A 20,485-nucleotide genomic window follows, 5' to 3' on the forward strand; every position below is an offset into this window, starting at 1 on the left:
GTGTCAGCACCGTGAGTTATATTCCCATTGACGGTGTGTGACACAAAACATGGGGGTGGAAAAAAATAAAAATAAATAAAAAATTTGCATTAAATAATGTGGCTAAGTTGCTGAGGCACAGGAGGCAGGTTAGCATTCATTTTGGGCATATTATTTGGCAACAATGTGGCTTGCGAGTCCTTGCTAACGCATAGCTCGTGGTTTGGGCTTCTTGTTCAGTTGATATTAGCAAACCATTGATTGTTCATGCTCCGAGCAACACAGGTGGCACAAATAATACCACCATCATGTTGACGTGCCAATATTAGCGTCAGGCTACTAAGAGGCTAACATGTCACAGACGCAAAGCTTACTTTAGCTTAATGACACTTAGCTTAGCTTAGTTCAGTTTTAACGACACAGGCGGCGGGCGAATCCTACCATCTGTGAAGTCGGAGGCGTAGAGAGGAAGGCGACGACACAGGTCCTCATAAATCCCGCGGCCCGCTAGGAAGAAGTCTGTACACTACAAACACAAAGAGGGGTTTAGTTGTTAACGAGGTCGCTGCAACCCGACGGAGCGGGACGACCTAAGCGGCTCGACGCCGTCGACATGGTAACGAGCAACAGAGAACATCGGCAAATTCATTTTAGTTGGATGCATTCACTTCAATAATCCTGTTGAACTATTTATCATTTGTTGGTATGATTATGTATGAAGTAATCATTCATTAATTTAAACAAGGATTTTCTTGTTAAATTATATACTAACTTGGCAAGTTTTCATTGAAATACAATTAATTTAAAAAGAATATTTGTTTATTTTTTATCTGTGCCCTTCTTTCCATCATCCTTCCTCTGCTTTGTCATCGCCGGTGCAACTTTCCTTTGTTAAACGACTCGTTCTTTTCTTCCCTTTCCTTTCTTTTCTGTTCTTTTGTTTTCGGGCCTGAGGAAGGACACCCGACATGCTAGAATGGAGGAAACACGAGCGGAAAATGTCTGCGAGCCCTCAACTGTCAACGTGATGTGAGTGCGTGTGTGCCAGGGCTGTGAAGTATGCACGGTTAGATCCTTGGAATGGATGTGTGCAGACGAAGAGACGGAAAGGAGCCCAGAGTGTTTTTGCGGGCCCTTTAGCACAACGAAGCTATGAAATTGTTGCAAGTTGGCCAAATTTGGACATTTCTTCAAAGGTGTGTGGGGCGCCGATCTGGGAAGAGGCACGCTCACCTTGAGGGGTTTGTGGCGGCGGGGGGCGGGCTCCTCTTTGCCCAGGGCAGTGGGCTGCTGGTTGGCCGCCGTCAGCTGGTGGCGCTGGAACACCAGGGCCTCCTTGAACTCCTCCTGGGTTTTGGTCTCCAGAAGCTTCTGGCGGAAGGAAATGTCCGAGAAGAGCGTGGCAAATGTCCTGCCCAGCTCCATGGCTGTCTTGGTGCTTTTCTGCAGGGTAAAACGGCCACGAACCATCGGGGTTAATCTACAAGCAACTACTGGGTGCAACCCCCCGTGAAATCACAAACTACTCCATGGAGTTGGTGCACCTCCTTTCCCTTGTAAATGTTCAATAACATGTAAACACCCTATCTCAAAAGAGGTGGCGCACCCCCACTTGCCCCTCCCGCACCCCTGAACAAACTTTTCAAGACACAACTTCCACATCCTGACGCAAATATTTTAAGTGACATTTTTTGCAACACACTCCCTTGCAGCCCCTCACCCAGTCAAATGCTCCCAACTTTTTAAGCTACAAACTCCCTTTTCAAATCCTACCACAGTGACCACTCCCCTCCCCCCGCATGGACCCTGAAAAAAGGCAACATTCCTAAAAGAATATCAAAACCCTCCTGACGTTTTTCCCGCCATGTTGAAATATGGACGAGTCCACTGACAAGAACTGACATGAAAGGAATTTTTCATCAATACTTCATCCACATTTCACATCTTTGCACCAAAAGTCACCTTTTGATCAACAGCTCCTCGCTCACAGGCGCACATGAAGGCACCGTCGCTATCTTCACTCAATGCTAACATTAGTATCAGAGTTCATTTGATTTTTTTGATCCCTCGCTGTGGGACACTTTCAAAGGGAAAACAAGCAAATCACTCGACATATTATTTTGAGTGTGCAATCAAAATGCTCAAAAACTGCCAGCGAGGAAGTTCAAAATCAGCCTCAAAATCAGCCTCATAAACAGGAAAGCGAACATTTCAAAATTAACTTTTGCAGATGACCACGACTAAAATACAACAACAAAAAACCCACTAATTTCTTTTCCCCCCCACATGTATGCCAATGAGACAAGCAGCTGAATTGAATGGTTTTTTTTGTTACCATTTTGCGCGGCGCCAGGACCAGAATGACGTAACGGACCTCACAGCAGTTCTCCCCCCAGTTCTGAGGCCTCTCCAGCCGCGAGATGCATACGTGGCGCCGCTGGAGGTTCTTCAAATTGCACCTACACATACACACACAACACGCACACACATACAATTGAAAAGGAATGTCGAGGTTGCGTTGGCATTAGGGGATGCGGACAGTGTAGAATAAATGTCAAACGCTGCTCTGTTTGATTTTTGACTTCATGGAAACCATTTTGGAATGTTGGAACAATCTCGTGGTTTTTATTTTTGTCGTCTCAAATTGAGATTGAGTCGATGCCCTTCAAATAAGGGTGGTTTTCAACGAATCCTTGAGGCGCATCAAGGCCAACGCATCGGTTACTCACAGTATGCAGAGCCAGGATTGCTGGTAGTGAACTCCGGTGTCCGTGGCCGTCACGCCCTGGATGGTCTCGGACAGAAGGTGCACTGATGGGAACACCAACCATCAGGTGAGAAGAACATATGATACAGATGAGCACGCGGGCGCACACACATCCTTTAAATTCAAAGCCTAGTTTGGAACCCGATTCCAGACTTGAAACCTTATCACTGGGTTAAAATTTTAATTTGACAGCCAAGCTCTTCCTCGCATGTTCTGTTTGGAGCCCAAATCGTCGTCTGAAATCGTAATTTTGTTTCCTACCACGTGCCGCGCCTCGGCCAATTGAGCGGCTCGCGTTTACGGCGGTGAATGACAGCCATCACCATGGCGACTCCCGGCGGGACGGGGCAGTCGCCACACGTTGATAAAAGACCAGCGCGAGCGACAACATAGAAAAGAAGAAAAGCTGAAGGGGAAGATTTTAGTTCAATTCAATTAGTGTCGCACGGCAAAACCTCCGTCAGGAATCAGGCAAGAATTTGGACTGACGGGCCCAATTTAAAAGCCAAAGCAATGCTTCAAAGCTCACCGTGGAACGCCCGAAGCCCAAATTCTGACCCAAATTTGAAACCAAACTCTGTCTTGAATCGCCAACTTGAAAGTCTAACCAAGGCCATGTGGTGGAGTGAGGATGACGGCCGATTAGTCACGCAGAGGAGATTTGCCTTCAGTTTGATATTTGCTGCCTTTGCTGAGGTCGGCTCGCTCTGAGCACACCGTGACAAAAGACAAGAGAGGAGCCGAAGAACATTCAATGTCGTTTTTTGACTCCACGTCAGCCTGTGTTGCCTGAACTATCGCTGGCGGGTATCGGTCCTTCACAAGTTGATATCGGGCATCGATATCGATACCTGACACCAATCCTTGCCCACCCCTGAATGAACCGCTAATTTGGTTCTGAAATGTTACCATCCTAATTTGCTTACTTTGCTTTCCAGAACTATTTTTAAAGCAGTCTTTTTGAAATCCCACTGAAAATCCCACGAGAATGTCTCGGCTGGGCCTCATATTTCAAATGCGCCTCATAATAACCCAAACATGGCTTCTGATATGCGTCGGATTGCCTGGCTGGAGGTTGAGGTGCATCTTTGGAGGTGACCTCAATAAAAGCCCACAATCTTATGCAGCCACCGAGATTAACTGTCTGTCAGACGCGCGCACACGCAGAAGAATGATTGGTTTCCCTCGTGGCCGGCGAAGGGCCCGGTGAAGGAGGTGATTAACTGAGACGAGGTGGCAGATGAAACACTTATTCGCGACGGAGGCATACATCATGGGCCAATCACCACACGGCACTCCGATGATGTCATGCCACGCTGATAAGTGTGTATGTGGGGGGGGGGGGGGGGGGGGTGTTCGTCGAGAGGGGTGTGCATCCGTGAGGATGTAGCACGGCGGCGAGGTCGAGTGACACTGACATGCTACGCTAAATTGCAGTTATGTAACCTTGCCGCCCCAGAAAAACGACAAATGATAAAAGAGGACGTTAACGTGTCGTGCATACTCGCAATTACAAAACATTTACCAAGAAAACCGGAAAGTAGCTTGCAAACTATCATGACAAAAATATAAAAGGCCCAAATGTGTCATAACTCCAGGCAGAAGACGGATTCAGGCAGATGGGCGCATTGATGAACAGTCACGGGTGGAATGGCGACGCGCTGGATGGCGACGGTGATGGGGACGCCAGCAAAGAAATTATGTAAGAATATTTGGACACTTTGTGGTTGCTTACCGTCATCAAAGAAAACAAAACTGTCTGCGTGCAAAACAAAAGAAGAAGAAAGAGGAGGCATACAAAGTCACAGGTCAAAAGAAAGTTTCAACATTTGCTCTTTTTTGGTTAGTACAGAGCCCCACAAATTCTGCCCGCCAACAGGTTTTCACATGACCACGACAAAATAATCATCCGAGCACCAAGCAAAAAAACATCACAGGCTAACAACCATCTCTGGGTTGTTCGCGAGCTTCTGTGAATTCTGCCCGGCAACAGTTGACCACAAGCAAATTTGTTGTTAATTGGCTGTTATTTCCATACCTGAAATGTGTCTAATTTGGCTGCATGCAAATCGGTGGCATCTTTGCTTGCATAACTGACAAAATGTTACATCACAGCTGCAGCGTTGGCGCAGCTAATTAGCTCCTGGCTGGCTCGCATCGGCCATGATTGTTGTTGTTGCTACGGCTAAGAAGTTTCCTCAGGAGGAAAAAGCTGCTCGGGTTTTTGGGCCAAATTAAAAAGTATCGCCCACTGGCTCCAAGCTAACGGGAGGGTTATTCCAGTGCATCTCCACCCCTGTTAAAAAGTTGCGCAGAGGAAAGTAATCATAAATATAAATGTTACACTGACCTTCAATGTGTGACAGCGCTCATATTTCCCATTAATATTCCGTAAAACATTTTTTTTCTTGTACCCTCCACTGAGTGCAGTGATTTTGCAAAACACCATCCAGCAGATGGCGCTGAGGTGGAAAAAAAAAAAAAAAAAAAAGAAAGACTCTTGCATGAAGAGTATCTCCTCACAAGAAGGAGGCGGCCGCCATGTTGGAGAGCCGTTTGAGTAGCTCCGCTAGCGACACCACTCAATTAGCACCCGGCCCACGCGTTGCCCGCCACCCACCCGACGGTCCCGCTGAACACCGAGCGTGCCGCGACATGCCGGGCGGCCGTCACCTCGGCGAACCTTGGCTAACGGCGTCGATTAACAAATCTGTTTCTTGTCAACAACACAGAGTTGGAGTTAAAATCCACTTGGAGACAGTTGAGATGCGAACATCCCCCCGGGACACACGATCACATCATTTCTGAGCGATAGCGGTCAAGTCTTTATGTCAACATCAGAGCTGCACAGATTCGCAGACACTTTCAAGTATTTCTAAACAGTAGGAGGTACTTTCAGATCAGTGCCAATAATTGTGGTCGCTTGAAAAGATACTTGAAGATAACTGTCGCATAATTTGCATAATTCCAATAAATTAAAATTAATTCAGGTAATGGTGGACAGTACTCACCGTTGACTTCCTGTGCGCCGGCGTCAGTGAAGAGTAAACTCATGATGTCCTCAAAGTTGCACCCTGGCTCTGGGGCGTTGTCATCCTGTCCAACGTGTCTCAGCATTCGCTTCAGGACGTCGTCCAGCGACGCCGCTGTCTCATCCAAGAGGATGCTGGCACGGGCCAGGAAGCCGTCAAGGTCGCGGTGGGCGCGGATCTCTTCCTCGAAGTTCATCAACTTCACGTACTGCGCCACGCACACACGTTAGCATTGGGAGTGACCATTAATACGTTAGCGATCTCCTCATCCAAGTTCATTGGCTTCATTCACATACTGCGCGACGCACATCACATTAGCATTGCTAGCTGAGCTACTTAACAACTCCACTGTTACACGTTAGCATAGCAACTGTGGGAATGCTACATAGCCCAAGATGTTCCGGGATTAATATTATGGAGATACAAAGCATTCTAGACGTTCAGTACTTTGCTAGCTAAAAAGTCAAGAAAGCCTCAGAATCTTTCAACAGACGCTTGAATGGACGGTGAGATGATTACGGGTCGATAATGAGCGTAGCCATCCAAACCACCCTCCCGCCGCCCACAAAAAAGGCACCCCCCCACCCGTGTATTGATCGAGGGATTGACAAAAATCCCGAAGACGGGTGAAAGCCCCCGCTGCTCTTTGCAAAACATGAAAGGACGTCTTTATGGAAGACATAGTGACACAGCGCATTGTCACACTGTGTTTGTTTGCGTGTCTGGAGACGCGGGTGGGCGGCTATTTTGGGTTCTCGTCAACCGCGCGTATTCGTTTTTCCAGGAAGAAAATAACATCTTTAGATCAAAAGCAGTGTGCAGAAGACATGGAGCTGCTGCAGTGAGCAAATGCACACAAATGTCAAAAGTGCTCATTTGACGACGACGCATACTTAAATGGCAACAAACGAAGCTCAGTTTCGAAGCTAACAGAAAATTCAAACGTGATGACATTGTTATTGTTATCATTATCATTCATCGTTATATGTTTGTTGTATGTTTGCAAAAATGTCCTTCGTTAAGAGGTGCACTTTGTATTGTCGCATCTTAAGCGCCTTGCCGCTAACAAGCACTATGCCCGCTAGCTCGTGAAAGCAACAAAGTCATTGGAGGCTTACCCTCCTGGATGTGTTGAGCAGCACGCAGCCGGAGTCGTCGCTCTCTGCACGGGGAGCAAAACAAAAGACAATTAGAGAGGATGTTCGACATCATACACTTTGACAACACAAAGTTGTCAAGACAACTCGAGAGGGAAAGTTACGTTTATTCACGACGATAGTTACCAACGGGTCAGAGATGTGCACCGAAATTCACGGCCGGTGAGGCACCGAGATTAAAAAGTGATGCGCAAATTTATAAACTAAGCAGACAAATTTAAGCAACAATAATTGGTTGACATCACTATAAAACGATTAAACTACAAATGTTTTTATGAGGCGCTATATGCCTCAGTTAGCTGTGGTTTTATGTGCTTGGCAAAACTATCATAAGTGGCTTGGGCAGATAGTTCAAGAATTCTTATCATGCCTATATTTCAAGCAAATCAGGTTGAGAAATCAAGACGACGAGAAGATCTTTTCCTCTGAAAAGCCAAAAAGAACAAGAACGAGGAGGAGGCGACGAGGGATCGTTGAGAGGCGAGGCCGTTTCTCCGATAAGGCTTTTAATCTGCACGTGATTCCAAGCTCTGCGGCAACAGAAGACAAAAAAAAAGTCTTGACTAGTGGGGGAAAACCTTTCATGCCAGCCGCTGTTACGTAAGGGCGCTTAGTGTCTAGCGGGGGGACAACGTTATTAGCTTTAGCGCGGGCTTTCCTCCGTGGCCTGTCGGGGAATCAATGGGAGCTTAGGGAAGACGTCGTCTCTGCTGCGTGACCGGCATGTTTGGGGGGTGGGCTGGTGTGTGTGTGGAGGGGGCGCACGTGGCCTGGCTGGTCGACACCACGCTCTAATTGCTGTCAGGCGGGCATGCTAAGAAGATCATTTTTACATCCATAGAAGAAGATGATTAGCAACACGCCTCAGCTGACTGAGTAATCCTTTTTAACAATGGCGACAATGAAGGATGGTCATCAAGGGAGCAACCAACTCATGACATTCCACATTCAAACTCACTCCAACTGTAAAATCTTAAGAAGTGACTAGTGACACCGTAGAAATTGAAGGGCACACTTTTTTTTTTTTAAAAAAAGGATGTAATGGTGCTATTTTACCAAGAATTATGATATTGATGCAGAATTGTCCTAATTTGCTTCTGCAGGCGATACTGTGACACCGCTAGAAGACAAAAAGGAACATGAAGTTGACTTCATCCCGTGCAAAAAGAAAAGCGTGAGATTTATCTGCATGTCGACCTTTGGGTAAACAATAAATCTGCGCTCAACCGAGTGCCACAAATGGATGACTCAATCATATTTGACAAAATGATGAGTCAATAATATTTGACGGTGACGGGGTTTAACGGCACACATCCTCACATCCCATCGTTGACTCGCCACCATTAATCTTGGACACGTAACATAGCGTTAGCTCGTCTGCAGTTAAACATCCAGTAGACACCGTACACGTCTTTGCCTGAAAGGTCGAGGGGAAAAAAAATGAGGCGACAACGGCAGCAGAAAGCGATACAACGTGTGTGTGTGTGTGTGTTTGTTGAACTGGCAGCCATTCCAAAACACCAGCGGTCACATGACTCGTCTCAAAACATCTTTTCCCATTGATGTCAATGGAAATGCTATTAATGTGTTCCAGCATTTTTGAAATGTCAGAAACAATTTAAAATAACATATTGTCATATCATCCTAGGGTTAATTATGAACACTGTGTGTCTGTCTTTTATTTGATTGCAGTTTATTTTTGAACCCACTATTCAGATGCTGACCCACATAGCCACTCAGAAGACACACACACCATTGTGCAACATCCCACAGCAGTAAAAATAATACTGCTAATTTTACTGCCGTCAATCAGAAGACGACACCAAGGAGTCGAAACAACTTAAAAGCCCACCGCCAAGTCCAAATGCTCCCAATTTGGAACTAACTTCAAGTTATTTTTTTTGTTTTGTTTACAGCTCAAAGTGAATCTACAACAGTGCTAGCTTCTCTGAGTTAGCACTTAGTTAGGGTGCTAGCCTCTTTAAGCGATTACACTGACCTGGTCCAGGTGTGACTTGGTTGTCGTAAAGATGGACGTCATCTGCGGAGGTGATGGGTGAGTCCTGGACCTCCCCTGGGCCCTCGTGTTCCTCATCCGGCTCCACCTCCCTCTGCTCTGAGGACACCAAGACACGATGTCAGACGTTTTGGGTTGAACATATGTCTTTTTTTGTCTTTTTGTTCTGTTTAAATATTAGCCAGGCTGCCATTTAGTCTCTTCCCATCTACGTGTCATATGTCTTTGTCATCACGTTTTCGCTCTGTATGCGAGACAGTTCTAGTTGAAACTCACCCATTTCCTGAAAGAAGTATCCATTCTTGGACATGCCACAAGGAGGCGCCTCTGCTGGAAGGAAAAAGATGTCAAGGGGGGTGTTCCACGTTGGTATGATCATAATGGAAACAAAACACCAACATGGCTTAATATGGCTATGATCCCACAAAATCATTGCATAGGGGCGAGGTCCTTGAAGTGACCTGTTAGCGCTAGCAACGGAAACAAAATGTGATAGACATCCACGAGGTGAACTGCTAGTACTAAGAACGCAAAGAAAATTGCCATGTTTTAGAAATAATTAATTAGCAGTGTGGCTAACGCTACATGCTACAATTGAACAGTCAAACTTTGACTTGAATTTACTTTGCACAGCATATGGTGTACCTTGTCTGACAAAAATCTATGAAAACATTTTTACTAGCCACGAACCCTAATATTTAATATTCATGAATCAACGCTAAAGGTGGTGATGTTTTTTAGTTTTTTTTTCCCCCCGGCTGCCGCGTGATGGTTCATCACTCATCCGGAAGAAACTGACCCGTTCGCCAAGCTTCCAGTACCTCAGCACGAACGCTAACATTGCTTTAAATGTCGCCGACCTGGAAGGTGACATTTTAGAAATGCCGGTGGGGGGAAAAACTAAGCTGGTAATTTTCACTTTAACCTCGCCGAAGTGTCGCAGCTGTCACACTGTACGATGATGAAATTCACTCGAGCTCAACGACCCTGTCTGGACATCTGCCAACATGTGAAGCAACCTCATGACAGTCTTATGGGAATGACTTAAGTGGAGGCAAGCGACAATGTGGAGCAACCACTTGTTAATGCCAACACCACAAAACACCCCCACAGTTGGCAAATAAGAACTATTACTATATTAAATATTTTTCACATTTCATGCTACAATCGTACTCATTTTTCACTGCCCCGACAGTTGTGAGGTTGTAGCATTAGCGTGCGCCCTAACAAACGACGACAGAAGGAAAAACACTGCTGTGTGGTCGCCATGGCAACGATCGTGAGCGTTTTCTCCCTGGTTACGAAAGCAGATGATTTTTTTAGGTCTACATTTTGCGGTTGCACGACTCCCTCGTGTTCTTTTGACGAGTTTAGCGTGGCAACTGACCGCTTTAATTGACAACAAGAAGAAGCGGCACACATTTTTAGCACTGGCTGAACGGAGCCTCGTCTGATCGATGTTTCCATCCCAACAACCTTGAAGTGCTGTGATTCGGCAGTAGCGGTGAGAAAGAAAGGAAGAAGAAGAAAAAAAAGAATTTTTGTTTCCCCCTAAAGTATGATTGTGAAGGAACAACGCAACCTCGCAGCTAAACTCCATTTATGATTCAGTGACTCGCCAAGAGAGCACGACGAGGCGACATTTGTCGAAACTTTGTTTTGTTTACTGCTCGCCACAAAAACATGCGCCCTCGTTCTAATGCCGTTTGTCATTCAAAGCTAATTTATAACCATAGTACCCTCATAGGATTTTGAAAGGCAAATTTTCTCGAAAGGCTTTCAAATAAAAAGCGCCGGGCAGCAACGAATACGTTGACATCCCAAGGTCAAGAACGCACATTGTTGCCTTGACTCGAGCGAATTCATTTTGGACTTTGCTTGTGAAGGCCACGTTCACATTTGCATGGCGGCTGCACTGCGACGAGCTGAAAGCAAAATGGCTGTGCTTTTCTGTCACCGCCAAAGTTATATCTTACGTACGCGCACGTTTCATGCGGTGCGTATTCGACGGGACAACATGTGGCGGGCTCTCCTCGCGGGAAGGAAGGAAGGCGGCGCGGCACAAATGAAAAGCAGCAAGCGGCCAGGCTTTTACGCTGGTAGCGTTTTGTGCTTCGTGGTGGCGGCGGCTAGAGCGAGAGAGGAGGAGGAGGAGGAGGGTGGGGGGAGCAATGGAGGCAAGAAGACGCTGCTGGCGCCTGGATTTAATTGAGGCGAGGCAAGAAGAGAATGTGCGAGCAATTAGCAGGAATTCCCTCGCCGCGCGCGCACACACGCGCACGCGCGCACACGCGCACACACGCACACACACACACACACATATATATACACACACACACACACGCCTGTAGCACGCTTGTGTCGTGTCACGTAAAAGCTTTATTAGCAGTCCAGACCACATTCTAAGTCACATTTTAATATTCTTTAACTGTCCTCCACGTGTAACAATGAGTTTCGCACTGTTTATAGAAAATGTGATAGCAACAAGACAGCAAGTCATCTCATTTTGAACATTTTCTGCAGATTCTTTACTAGTCACGTCTGCAATCTGCCTCCGGAAAAGTTTCACTGAGTGCAAAAAGAGAACAACAAATTGTGGAAATTTGGCATACCGCTGTAAAAAGAAGGGAGCTGTGTTTCAAGTTGGGTCAAGGGGCGAGAACCACAGGATTTTGTATTTTTTGCAATGTTGCAAAATTGCTCAAATTTGTTGTAGTTACATCTTAGTTACCCACAAAACTTGACATTTGCGTTGGACTGTCACGACTCGATCATGTCCATATTGTCATAGTTTTGTCTGTGAGCTCGCCCCTCCCCTCCTGTGTGCCCATGATCAGTGTGATCATTCTCACCTGCCTCTCATTACCTGTCTCGTATTTAAGTCCTGTCTGCATGTCACTCCCTTGTCGGATCATTGTTGTCTTGTTGCTGTCATTGTCAATGTCACTGTCTTTTTGTTTCACGTCTCTGTTCAGTTTCTATTGTTGGTTTTGTTAGTCAGTTACGTCAGTCTGCCGAATCTGTTAGTTTCTGTTTGTCAATAAACCCTGGTCCAAGCTCCACTTGGTCGCCCGGCTCCATATCCACTCCGATTCGTGACATGGCCACTAAATTCTGACTAAAGTCAAATTTGGCGCCAAAAATCAGATGTTCCGTAAACCCCCCCCCACAAATTTTAAAATTCTCAAGTGCCGTCTAATTTTCATAATAAGAGGCTACCACAAAACATTGTGAAAATTCAACTTGAACAAAAACAACATGCGCATAAGAACTTATTTTCTAATGATGCAATCTCTCAGACGAGCGTGTGCGTGTAATGATTTGAATATGCGGGCGTGCTTGTCACTTACAAACCCGTGCGAGTGCGCGTGCCGCTATCTTGTCTCATCTCCCAAACTCTCAAAATTTTTGTGGGCATCATCGCATATGTCGTGTATCATCATTTGGATGCACGCAGATGGCGGCTCGCCGGCCGGTCGGCGGCCGCGGTGCGTGAGACGCGTTGCCAGCGGTGAATACTGATCAGAGTCACGTTGGCACACGCGAGTGCACACACACGTACATGGGCGCAAACAAACATCCAAATTATGATACAGTACACACGCATGCAAATAGACCCACAAAAATAATGAGACAGGACATAAAAGCGGTGCACACGCACGCACAAGCGGCTCTTTCAAGTAGTTGAATATCATGAACGACACTCAGGTTTTATGCACACCAACATGTGCACGCGCACAAACGTGTTGGTGAGACGCGACAATGTGACGCTGTGTTATGACTTGCCAGCAGGGGGTGCCCTCACATTTATATTCATATACGTATGTGTTGCATATATTTGACTCCAATGAATAAAAATGAAGAGGATGCATGTCAAATGTGTGTGTGTGTGTGTGTGTGTGTTTGCGCGTGCGTTTGTTTCGAACGGTGACCTTGAACGAGTGTCAATGACATTGAGCGTGGAGGCCATCTATGCGAAGAATGAACTCGATAAATGCGGTACACTTTTTCTTTGGCTTTTTTGGCAACAACAGGTCTCACAAAAGTTGACCTGAGAAAAGCTGCAGCGGCGAAATATTTTCTAGAATCGAGTATTCTGCCGATTCTCCTGTCAATTCATGGATAAATATTTGGGAAATAGTAACATGAATGTAAAAAGTCTACACACCCCTGTTTGAATGACACCAAGATAAATAATTTCTAAGCTTTTTCCATAGATAAAATAAGCTTTAACCTGTCCAATTTAAAAAAGAGAAACTGAGAAAATGGAGTTGCACAAGTGCACACACCCCATTTTAACCAGGGATGTGGCTGTGTTCAAAATGAACCAATGGCGTTCCAATTCAGATTAAATGGGAGAGGGCACAAAAGTGCCCCCCAAATAAAGTTCAGATGTTGTAGTAGGCTTTTCTTAACAACATAATCACATTTCCTGACTAAAATACAATAAAGAATTTTTTCAACCACCACGTGCAAGTTATTAATCTCATTTAGAGTGGCTGTTTGTGAAATGTTGGTCTTGTTTCTTTATACATTTTTTTTTTTTTTTGTTAAATTCAGAGGAACAGTTTTCTTTTTTTTACACTTATCTGGCCATTAAGCATGCTAAAATGTGATGTTCAACACGTCCTGCGTGATTAGATTAGAAAGAGACGATTTCCTAGGGCTCTGGATTGCAATACGACTTTCCAGGTGTGCGCCAGCCAACTAGAGGTCAAAAGGCCACCCGCAGCCCCCTCGGGAGCATTGGTGCTAACGCTAATGAGATCATCCGACACGTGGCTAACGTGAGCTTTCGTCATCAGCAACTGATATGCAAAGGAGCCAGCAATATTCTGCTAGGGACACGCTGGTGTGCACATTCATAATCCTGTCACACAAGCACGGACACACACACATGCACACACACACACACACACACACACATGCACACGTACCTACACACATATGCACACGTACCTACACACACATGCACACGTACCTACGCACACGCACACACACACACGCACACACACACACGATACCTTACCAGCCAAAACAGACGTGAGGTAGCTGCATCACACCTCTAAATTGAGTCTCAAAGGACACACATACACACACACATGCGTGCACACACACGTGCACACACATGTGCGCGCGAACACACACACACGCAAACACTAACAGGAAGTCACAACACGCACATAAACTCATATGCAATGATACACACTCATGCACGCGGACACACGCACGAGAAAGTGCATTATTGCCTTTTCTCCGCATTCCAGCTGCTCCTGCTGGCCAGGTAGGACGTTTGTCAGACTCCTGACATAAACAAGACGGAGGAGGAGTAGGGAGGGGGGTGCGTTCATTTTTTTTATGTGTGTGTGGGGGGGCTGTTTTCCTGGAAGACCCCCTCCAAGCAGAATAAGTCAAATGAGTCAATTGCACACGGGGCAAAAACAACAAACATCTGGTGTGGAAGTACGTTAAAAAAAAGGGGGGGGGGGTCGAATGCGGGGGCAGAAGAGGAGAGTGGGGGGGGGGCTCTCTGATTTGACCAGGAAGGGAACCCCAAGGTTCTTCCCCAAGAAGGAGGCGGCGAAGGCGCTGCATTCACTTACCCAACGGCACGAAATGAAGAACTTTGTTGGTTTCCATAGCTGAGCGCGTGGCAGTGGCAGCCGTGGAAGTGGAACACACGCACGTGCGTGTGCAACCCCGCGCACACACTTCCTCTTTCCGACGGAGTGTCCAACCGCCTGCCTCCCTCCCTCCGTCCGTCTGTTCCCCCGGCCCACAGTCAACCCATCATGGTGCCGTTGCCCTCCGCGCGCGACATCACCTTCTCGCTTGCTCAGCGCCGACTGACTCGCGCGCACACGCAGTGACTCAGCCTAGACTGACACACGCCGCCGCCACCAAGGCGCTCCTCGGGTCCTAGTGCCTCCCCTTGGTTTTTGCAAGTTGAAATCTTCAGTGAATCAACGCATGGTCACAAGATAACGCCCAGGCAACTCTTGTAATAATCGGACAAAATGTCGATTACTGTTTCGATTATTCCAAGAACTGGATTCAACAGAAAATAAATATTTCCACCTCTCCTTTGAAAAACAGCATCTCATTTCAAATGACAGTGGAGAAATTTCAAAAACATAAAGTGGTTTTCCGGTTACCGATTTGTTCCATCACAGAATTGGCAAAAGGGTTGTTCATCCTTTACTAAAGTAAACAGAACATCAGAAAAGGGAGAATATTTATTTGACCTAATGCTAGATGCGGCTGCTTGCTTGCCAAAGGTTGCTCGCTCATTTGCATCCGTCTGCATATAGAAAATGTCCGCCGGCCCTGCTTTGCATTTTGGACCGTTTGGTGCCGGCAGGGCCTGTGCGTGAGTGCAGTAGCGTTAGCTAGCCGCGTGTCGGAACGTGTCAGGTCCATGTGCCACCTGCGAGTGCACGTTTGGCCTGCTCGTCACACCGCGCTCATTGCTACTGAAATGTGTTAAGCAAACATTTGAAAAGAGATCAAATCACACACTGGGCGCTTCTGTGTCAGTGCACTCCCGCTAAATACAAAAAGGGAGGTGGGGGCTATTAAACTCACGTCATGTTGTTTTGTGAGGAAAACAAGTTATAATTTTTTAAAAGACTGATTTTTACAAAAATGAAATCAAAGTCTGACTTATTTTGAGGAGGGCAAGGTAGTTAGCGTTTCAGCTAACATGATTCCGCCAAACTTCTTGAGAATATGTCACCATTTGTAACTAAATGACGGATAATGAGGCGGGGGCGGGTGAGTGCTCTCACGATAAGTGCTGTCGCCCGCAGCAAAATGAAAGCCTTTTGGGTCCGCGCAGTCAGGTTGAGGTCATTACGTGGCCTGCCAGGACCTGCTGCGTTTAAGTGTCGACCCTCGCTGTTGCTCAACAAGCGGGACGCTGCTGGAGATGATTTCTAAGCTTTCAAGTGGGTCTCGTGTTGCACTTTCGACAACGGAAGCGAGCGCTCAGCCTCAATCTGCTGTCGGGTCAATCACGTCTTCAAAAATATCTGTTTTCAGTTGAACTGAGGGCTTCATTAAAGAGGCAAAAAGGTCAAAATTGCAAAGAGTTGTTTGGTCTGTTTATTTGGGTTGGTTGCCTGAGAGAGATGAGTCGCTTGGATGAGGTGGGTTGATAGGTTAGTTGGACAAAGTAGGAGGGGCAAAAAAAAGAAGATTTTATCGAATCAACAAACGAGTGGCTTTTTTTTCATCTGCCGACATCAACATCACATGAGCGTTAATGCGCCACACACAAGTTGAGCCTGCCAATCCACTTTGATCACGACGGCAGCGCACACACCGCCTTCATATCCTGTGCCGGGCCGCGCTGATAACGCTTCGCTCGGGAGAGTCGCCGGCGGCAAGCGGTCGGCGGTGGGAAGCACGGAGGACGCCAGAGGCTCGCAGCGAGTGCGTTAGCCGGCGTGATGAATCACCCATGTCGCTAGAAAGCAATAAGGTGCGCGGGAAATGCAGGTCTCCGGAGAAGCCCTGTGACCCACATTAGGACCAAAACAAACAAAACGCACCACCGGCGCACCAAGAAAATACCCTACTGGAGTACACGAGAAAAAACAGAAAGAAAAAAACTGTTAAAAAAAGCTCTCCACCCCCATAAATGGAATAAAACTTATTCAACATCCTGTCAAAGTTAGCGCACCCCCAAAAACACACCTTCACTTGGCACACCCCTTTTTCCCTGCCTGCTGAGAATTATAATTCTTACTATGCTAGCCTCGCTCCACTTCTACAAAGAATATCATAGAAATAAAAAAATGATATTTTAAATAAAGAAAAAAATACCAATGGGAAAAAAGGGGGAAGGGCTAGAAAATGCACACGTTGCAGAAAGATTGCACAGTGTAAACATTGACATTTTTTCTGCGATGTCATATTGCTCATTACTGAGCAACATAAAAAACAGCTTTTTTTTTCTGCTAAAAGAAGAGTTGCGCTACTTTCGCTGGTTATTTGGTGGCCTATTGCAATATTTGGTGGAAAATCTGTCAAGCTCAAAATTTGAAAAGAGCTGGCAGATAAAGTAAAGCCACCCCAAAAATTTCTTGTTGGGGGTTGCTGGAAGGGAGTGACGATATTTCAACTGATTTTAAAGATCGGACTTGGCATCCGATGAAATTGTGTTCCAAGCTAAGTCAAGGTGGCGCTGTTCACCGCTTGAAATCAGTCCGCAGTCCCTTCGTCCTTTCTGCCCTTGCGCCACATGCGCGCGGCGAACGCTCATTAGGATGCCAACGCCGTCGCAAATTCCAAGCGACCCGACCGACGTGCCGCCGCTGTAGCGTGCCGGGAAAACAGCGGGCCACAGTCATCAATCAGAGTGGAAAAAGAAGAGAAAAGGGGAATCCGGGGAACAACCTTAATTAGCAGAGTGTGTGCACGTGCGTGTGTGTTGTGTGTTGTGTGTGTGTGTGCGCGTGGACTGCAAATGTGTTTGAGTGACACCTTGGAACCATCACCAGGATGAAGATGATGATGAGGAGGAAGAAAAGGAGGAAGATGGGGATGAGGGGAGCAGCTGGCACTTGTTACGCAGCTGCCCGCACACACTACATCACAGTGTGTGTGTGTGTGTGTGTGTGTGTGTGTGTGTGTGTGTGTGTGCGTGCGTGCGTGTGCGTGCGTGTGTGTGTGTGTGTGTGCACGGATCACGATGAATATTAATCGTAAAATAACAATGGAAATATCATCGTGTTCTTGCGGATTAGATTGGATTGCAAATTTCAAAACAATTCATTCAATCATTTCAAGACAAAGCATCACATCAATACAAATGTCATTAAAAGAATGCATTAAATCGTTCCAAAAGCACACACAATAACACAACACAAAACAACACAAGTACATAACACAACACATTTGCCACCCTAAAAAAAGGAATTCCTCAAATTTCATTGCCTAGTTGATTTTCATTCTTCAGGTTATGAAGTTTGGTACTGTTTCAGAGTTTGTGGACGCCTGCTGTGTTTTTTGTGACTTCCTGGCCACACGTGTAACCTTTGACCTCCTATTGTACAGAAGTACGCATACGCACACATCGAGGAAGTGTGTCGTCTTGCTTTTACAATCTACTTCCACGTCAACAAAGACAAACTTGACAACACATGCTAGTGGTTAACATGATCTTCAAAAATCGTCATCATCAACTCTCTAGAGGACACGCAGCATGCACACGCGCACACTGACCCCTGCTGGAGCCTGCAGCTACTGAAAACGGCAAGACCAACACGCACATGCACACACGCTTAACTAATGTTTGCATCCTTCCTGACCATGATTAAAGAGTGACGCATCTCCTATTCACCCAATTACTGTTTTTTTAATTTTTTTATATTTTTGAAAATATTTTCTTTTCATTATTTTGTGGAAAACACTTATTGAATATTTATCCCAGTTTTCCCTCAATTAACCTGATTGTGGGGTAGAGCAATAACAATACAGATTTTGCCAACATGAAATGAAAAATAGTGATGAGAAAAGAATATTATTTTGGCCATAGTCATGCAGCCCTCCCTCATGAAGTGTGTGCTCAATCTGTTCAATGGCCTCCAAATTTGCAGTTTATTTTATTTGTGCTACTCTGATATTCCGTGTTGTCTTGGTGCCATTTATAATGAATTCCAGATATGGCTAAAAGCATATAATCGCTAGCTGTGTTTGTTTACCGAGCAAAAATAGGACGGAACACGGCACAACCGAAAAGAACGGCAAAATCCACATTTGCCGATCAAGTGAAGCTTTCAAAGTAATTCACTTCCATAACTAGCGTAGCGTTCATCCAGGCGTGTGCTAACACGCTGACATTCCCGCGGCGGCGTTAGCGAAAGCAGAGATGGAAGCTCTTTCAACTCCCGCCGGAACCAAACAACACGTTTGCTGCTACAGAGGGTCTTGGGACGCATCTGTCATCCAAATGGCAAAGAAAAGGTGGCAGCATCCAGGATTTTGCAAAGACAACAACACGACACTAAGTGCACACGAAGGTGCCAAAAGGTCAAGTTTGAAGGTCAAACCAAGAAAAAAAATCCTCTCATTTAGTGAATCAAAATATTAAGAACAGCTCTCACATGCAAGAAATCATTTACATACATTGAGATGCAGTGTTTGGAATAACGGCGTTTAAAATTTAGCTAACGCCGTTACTTTTTTAGTAACGTGGTAATCTAACTAATTACTGTTTCCGTCGTTATAACGCCGTTCTCGTTACTGAACGTTAAATGCGATGAGTTACTATGAATTGATTGAATAAACTGCATAATCCTGACGCAACCCTGGCTGCTCCACGCACAAAGTGGAGACTGGGTGGGTTAACGAGATAAGCGATTATGATTGGCTAAGGCAGAGAGACGTGTTTCATGGTAACCAATCGGATAACCATTGTGCAAAGAAATATTGAAGGTTATGTACAAGTACCTATCTGTTCCACTCATTTCAACTGACTTGTGAAAACTGCTCAGAAAAATCCAAATTCTTTGACATATAGCAACTTTTTTTTACAGTAAAGCAACTAGTTGGTAACTAATAACTTTTATTATAAAGTAATTCAGTTACTAACAGTTACTTTTTGGATCAAGTAGTGAGTAACTATAACTAATTATTTTTTTAAAGTAATATTCGCAACACTGTTCAGATGTCATGTCACACCTGATTGGTGGTGACGTGGGCTCCCTCTCGGGTCAAACAGAATAAACTGCCAACAGAACTGAAGTCAGCCCAGAGTAAACACTTTGAAATTCAGGTTAAAAAGCCCCCACACACACACACACACACACACACACACCACCACCACCATTCATTAAGGTATTTTGTTTTTTCTTTAGTAAGTTTAGAAAACAAATTTTCTCAAAATGTTTTAAGGGTGTCTAAAGTCTTTTGTTAATGTGTTTAAAAATGTTGTCAATGTATGTTCTTTAATTAATTTTTAGTAAGATACGTATGCTAGTAAGGAGAACGTGCACTTTTAAAATTCGCTGTGTGTAAATTGTACGAGTGAAGATTTCAGAATTTTGAAGCCCGTTTGTTGAGATAAAGTGTCCACCACACGTTTGTTCAAAATGTCAATCCACGCGCACGTCTAATTTTATTTTATTTTTTTGCATTGACTACTTTTTTAAAAATCAGTAAAAATGTAGGAAAGTGAAATAAGTATAGTAAAGACTTAAATCGACCACAGTGAATATTTGTGAAAGTAAATATTTGTGGTCAGTCACTTATCCAACTGCTACCAAGACATCTTTCGTTTTTAATTGCGTTACGACTTGAGTTGAACACGCGTAAAAAAAAAAAAACAGCAGCAGCACGCAAGACGTGCAAAGACAAACAGCACATAAAGTAAAAGGGCGCACGCGCCACTAATTGTTTGACGACGGAAAGTCCTACACCAAGATTAAAAGAAAAAAGTTCTTACCAGGTGTCGGGCCGCCATCATCCATCGTCGCGGGCTTTATTGTGGCGTCACGGTGGCGTCCCTCTCCCCGGAAGTGAAAGTGAG

At 45.4% G+C, this 20,485-nt stretch overlaps 1 protein-coding gene across 4 annotated transcripts in view; it reads right to left on the reverse strand.

The window, feature by feature from the left end:
- Positions 1–20,485, reverse strand: part of slc4a11 (solute carrier family 4 member 11) — a 29,000-nt gene extending 8,515 nt beyond the window's left edge. The window contains exons 1-10 of one of the 4 annotated variants that reach the window (XM_088400022.1): positions 14,556–14,814; positions 9,229–9,279; positions 8,935–9,051; positions 6,897–6,940; positions 5,758–5,986; positions 4,482–4,505; positions 2,709–2,790; positions 2,315–2,438; positions 1,213–1,422; positions 421–505 (exon numbers count right to left, since the gene is read on the reverse strand). In XM_088400022.1, the coding sequence (XP_088256148.1) occupies positions 421–505; positions 1,213–1,422; positions 2,315–2,438; positions 2,709–2,790; positions 4,482–4,505; positions 5,758–5,986; positions 6,897–6,940; positions 8,935–9,051; positions 9,229–9,279; positions 14,556–14,592 (1,003 nt within the window). In that variant the 5' untranslated portion in view covers positions 14,593–14,814. Of the gene's footprint in view, positions 1–420; positions 506–1,212; positions 1,423–2,314; positions 2,439–2,708; positions 2,791–4,481; positions 4,506–5,757; positions 5,987–6,896; positions 6,941–8,934; positions 9,052–9,228; positions 9,283–14,555; positions 14,815–20,401 lie in introns of those variants that run through there. The other 3 variants (XM_088400021.1, XM_088400020.1, XM_088400023.1) reach the window with 3 other exon arrangements.

The sequence above is a fragment of the Syngnathus floridae genome, chromosome 16, assembly GCF_059516105.1.
Source record: "Syngnathus floridae isolate MCC-2025c chromosome 16, RoL_Sflo_1.0, whole genome shotgun sequence".
Classification (NCBI taxonomy): domain Eukaryota; kingdom Metazoa; phylum Chordata; class Actinopteri; order Syngnathiformes; family Syngnathidae; genus Syngnathus; species Syngnathus floridae.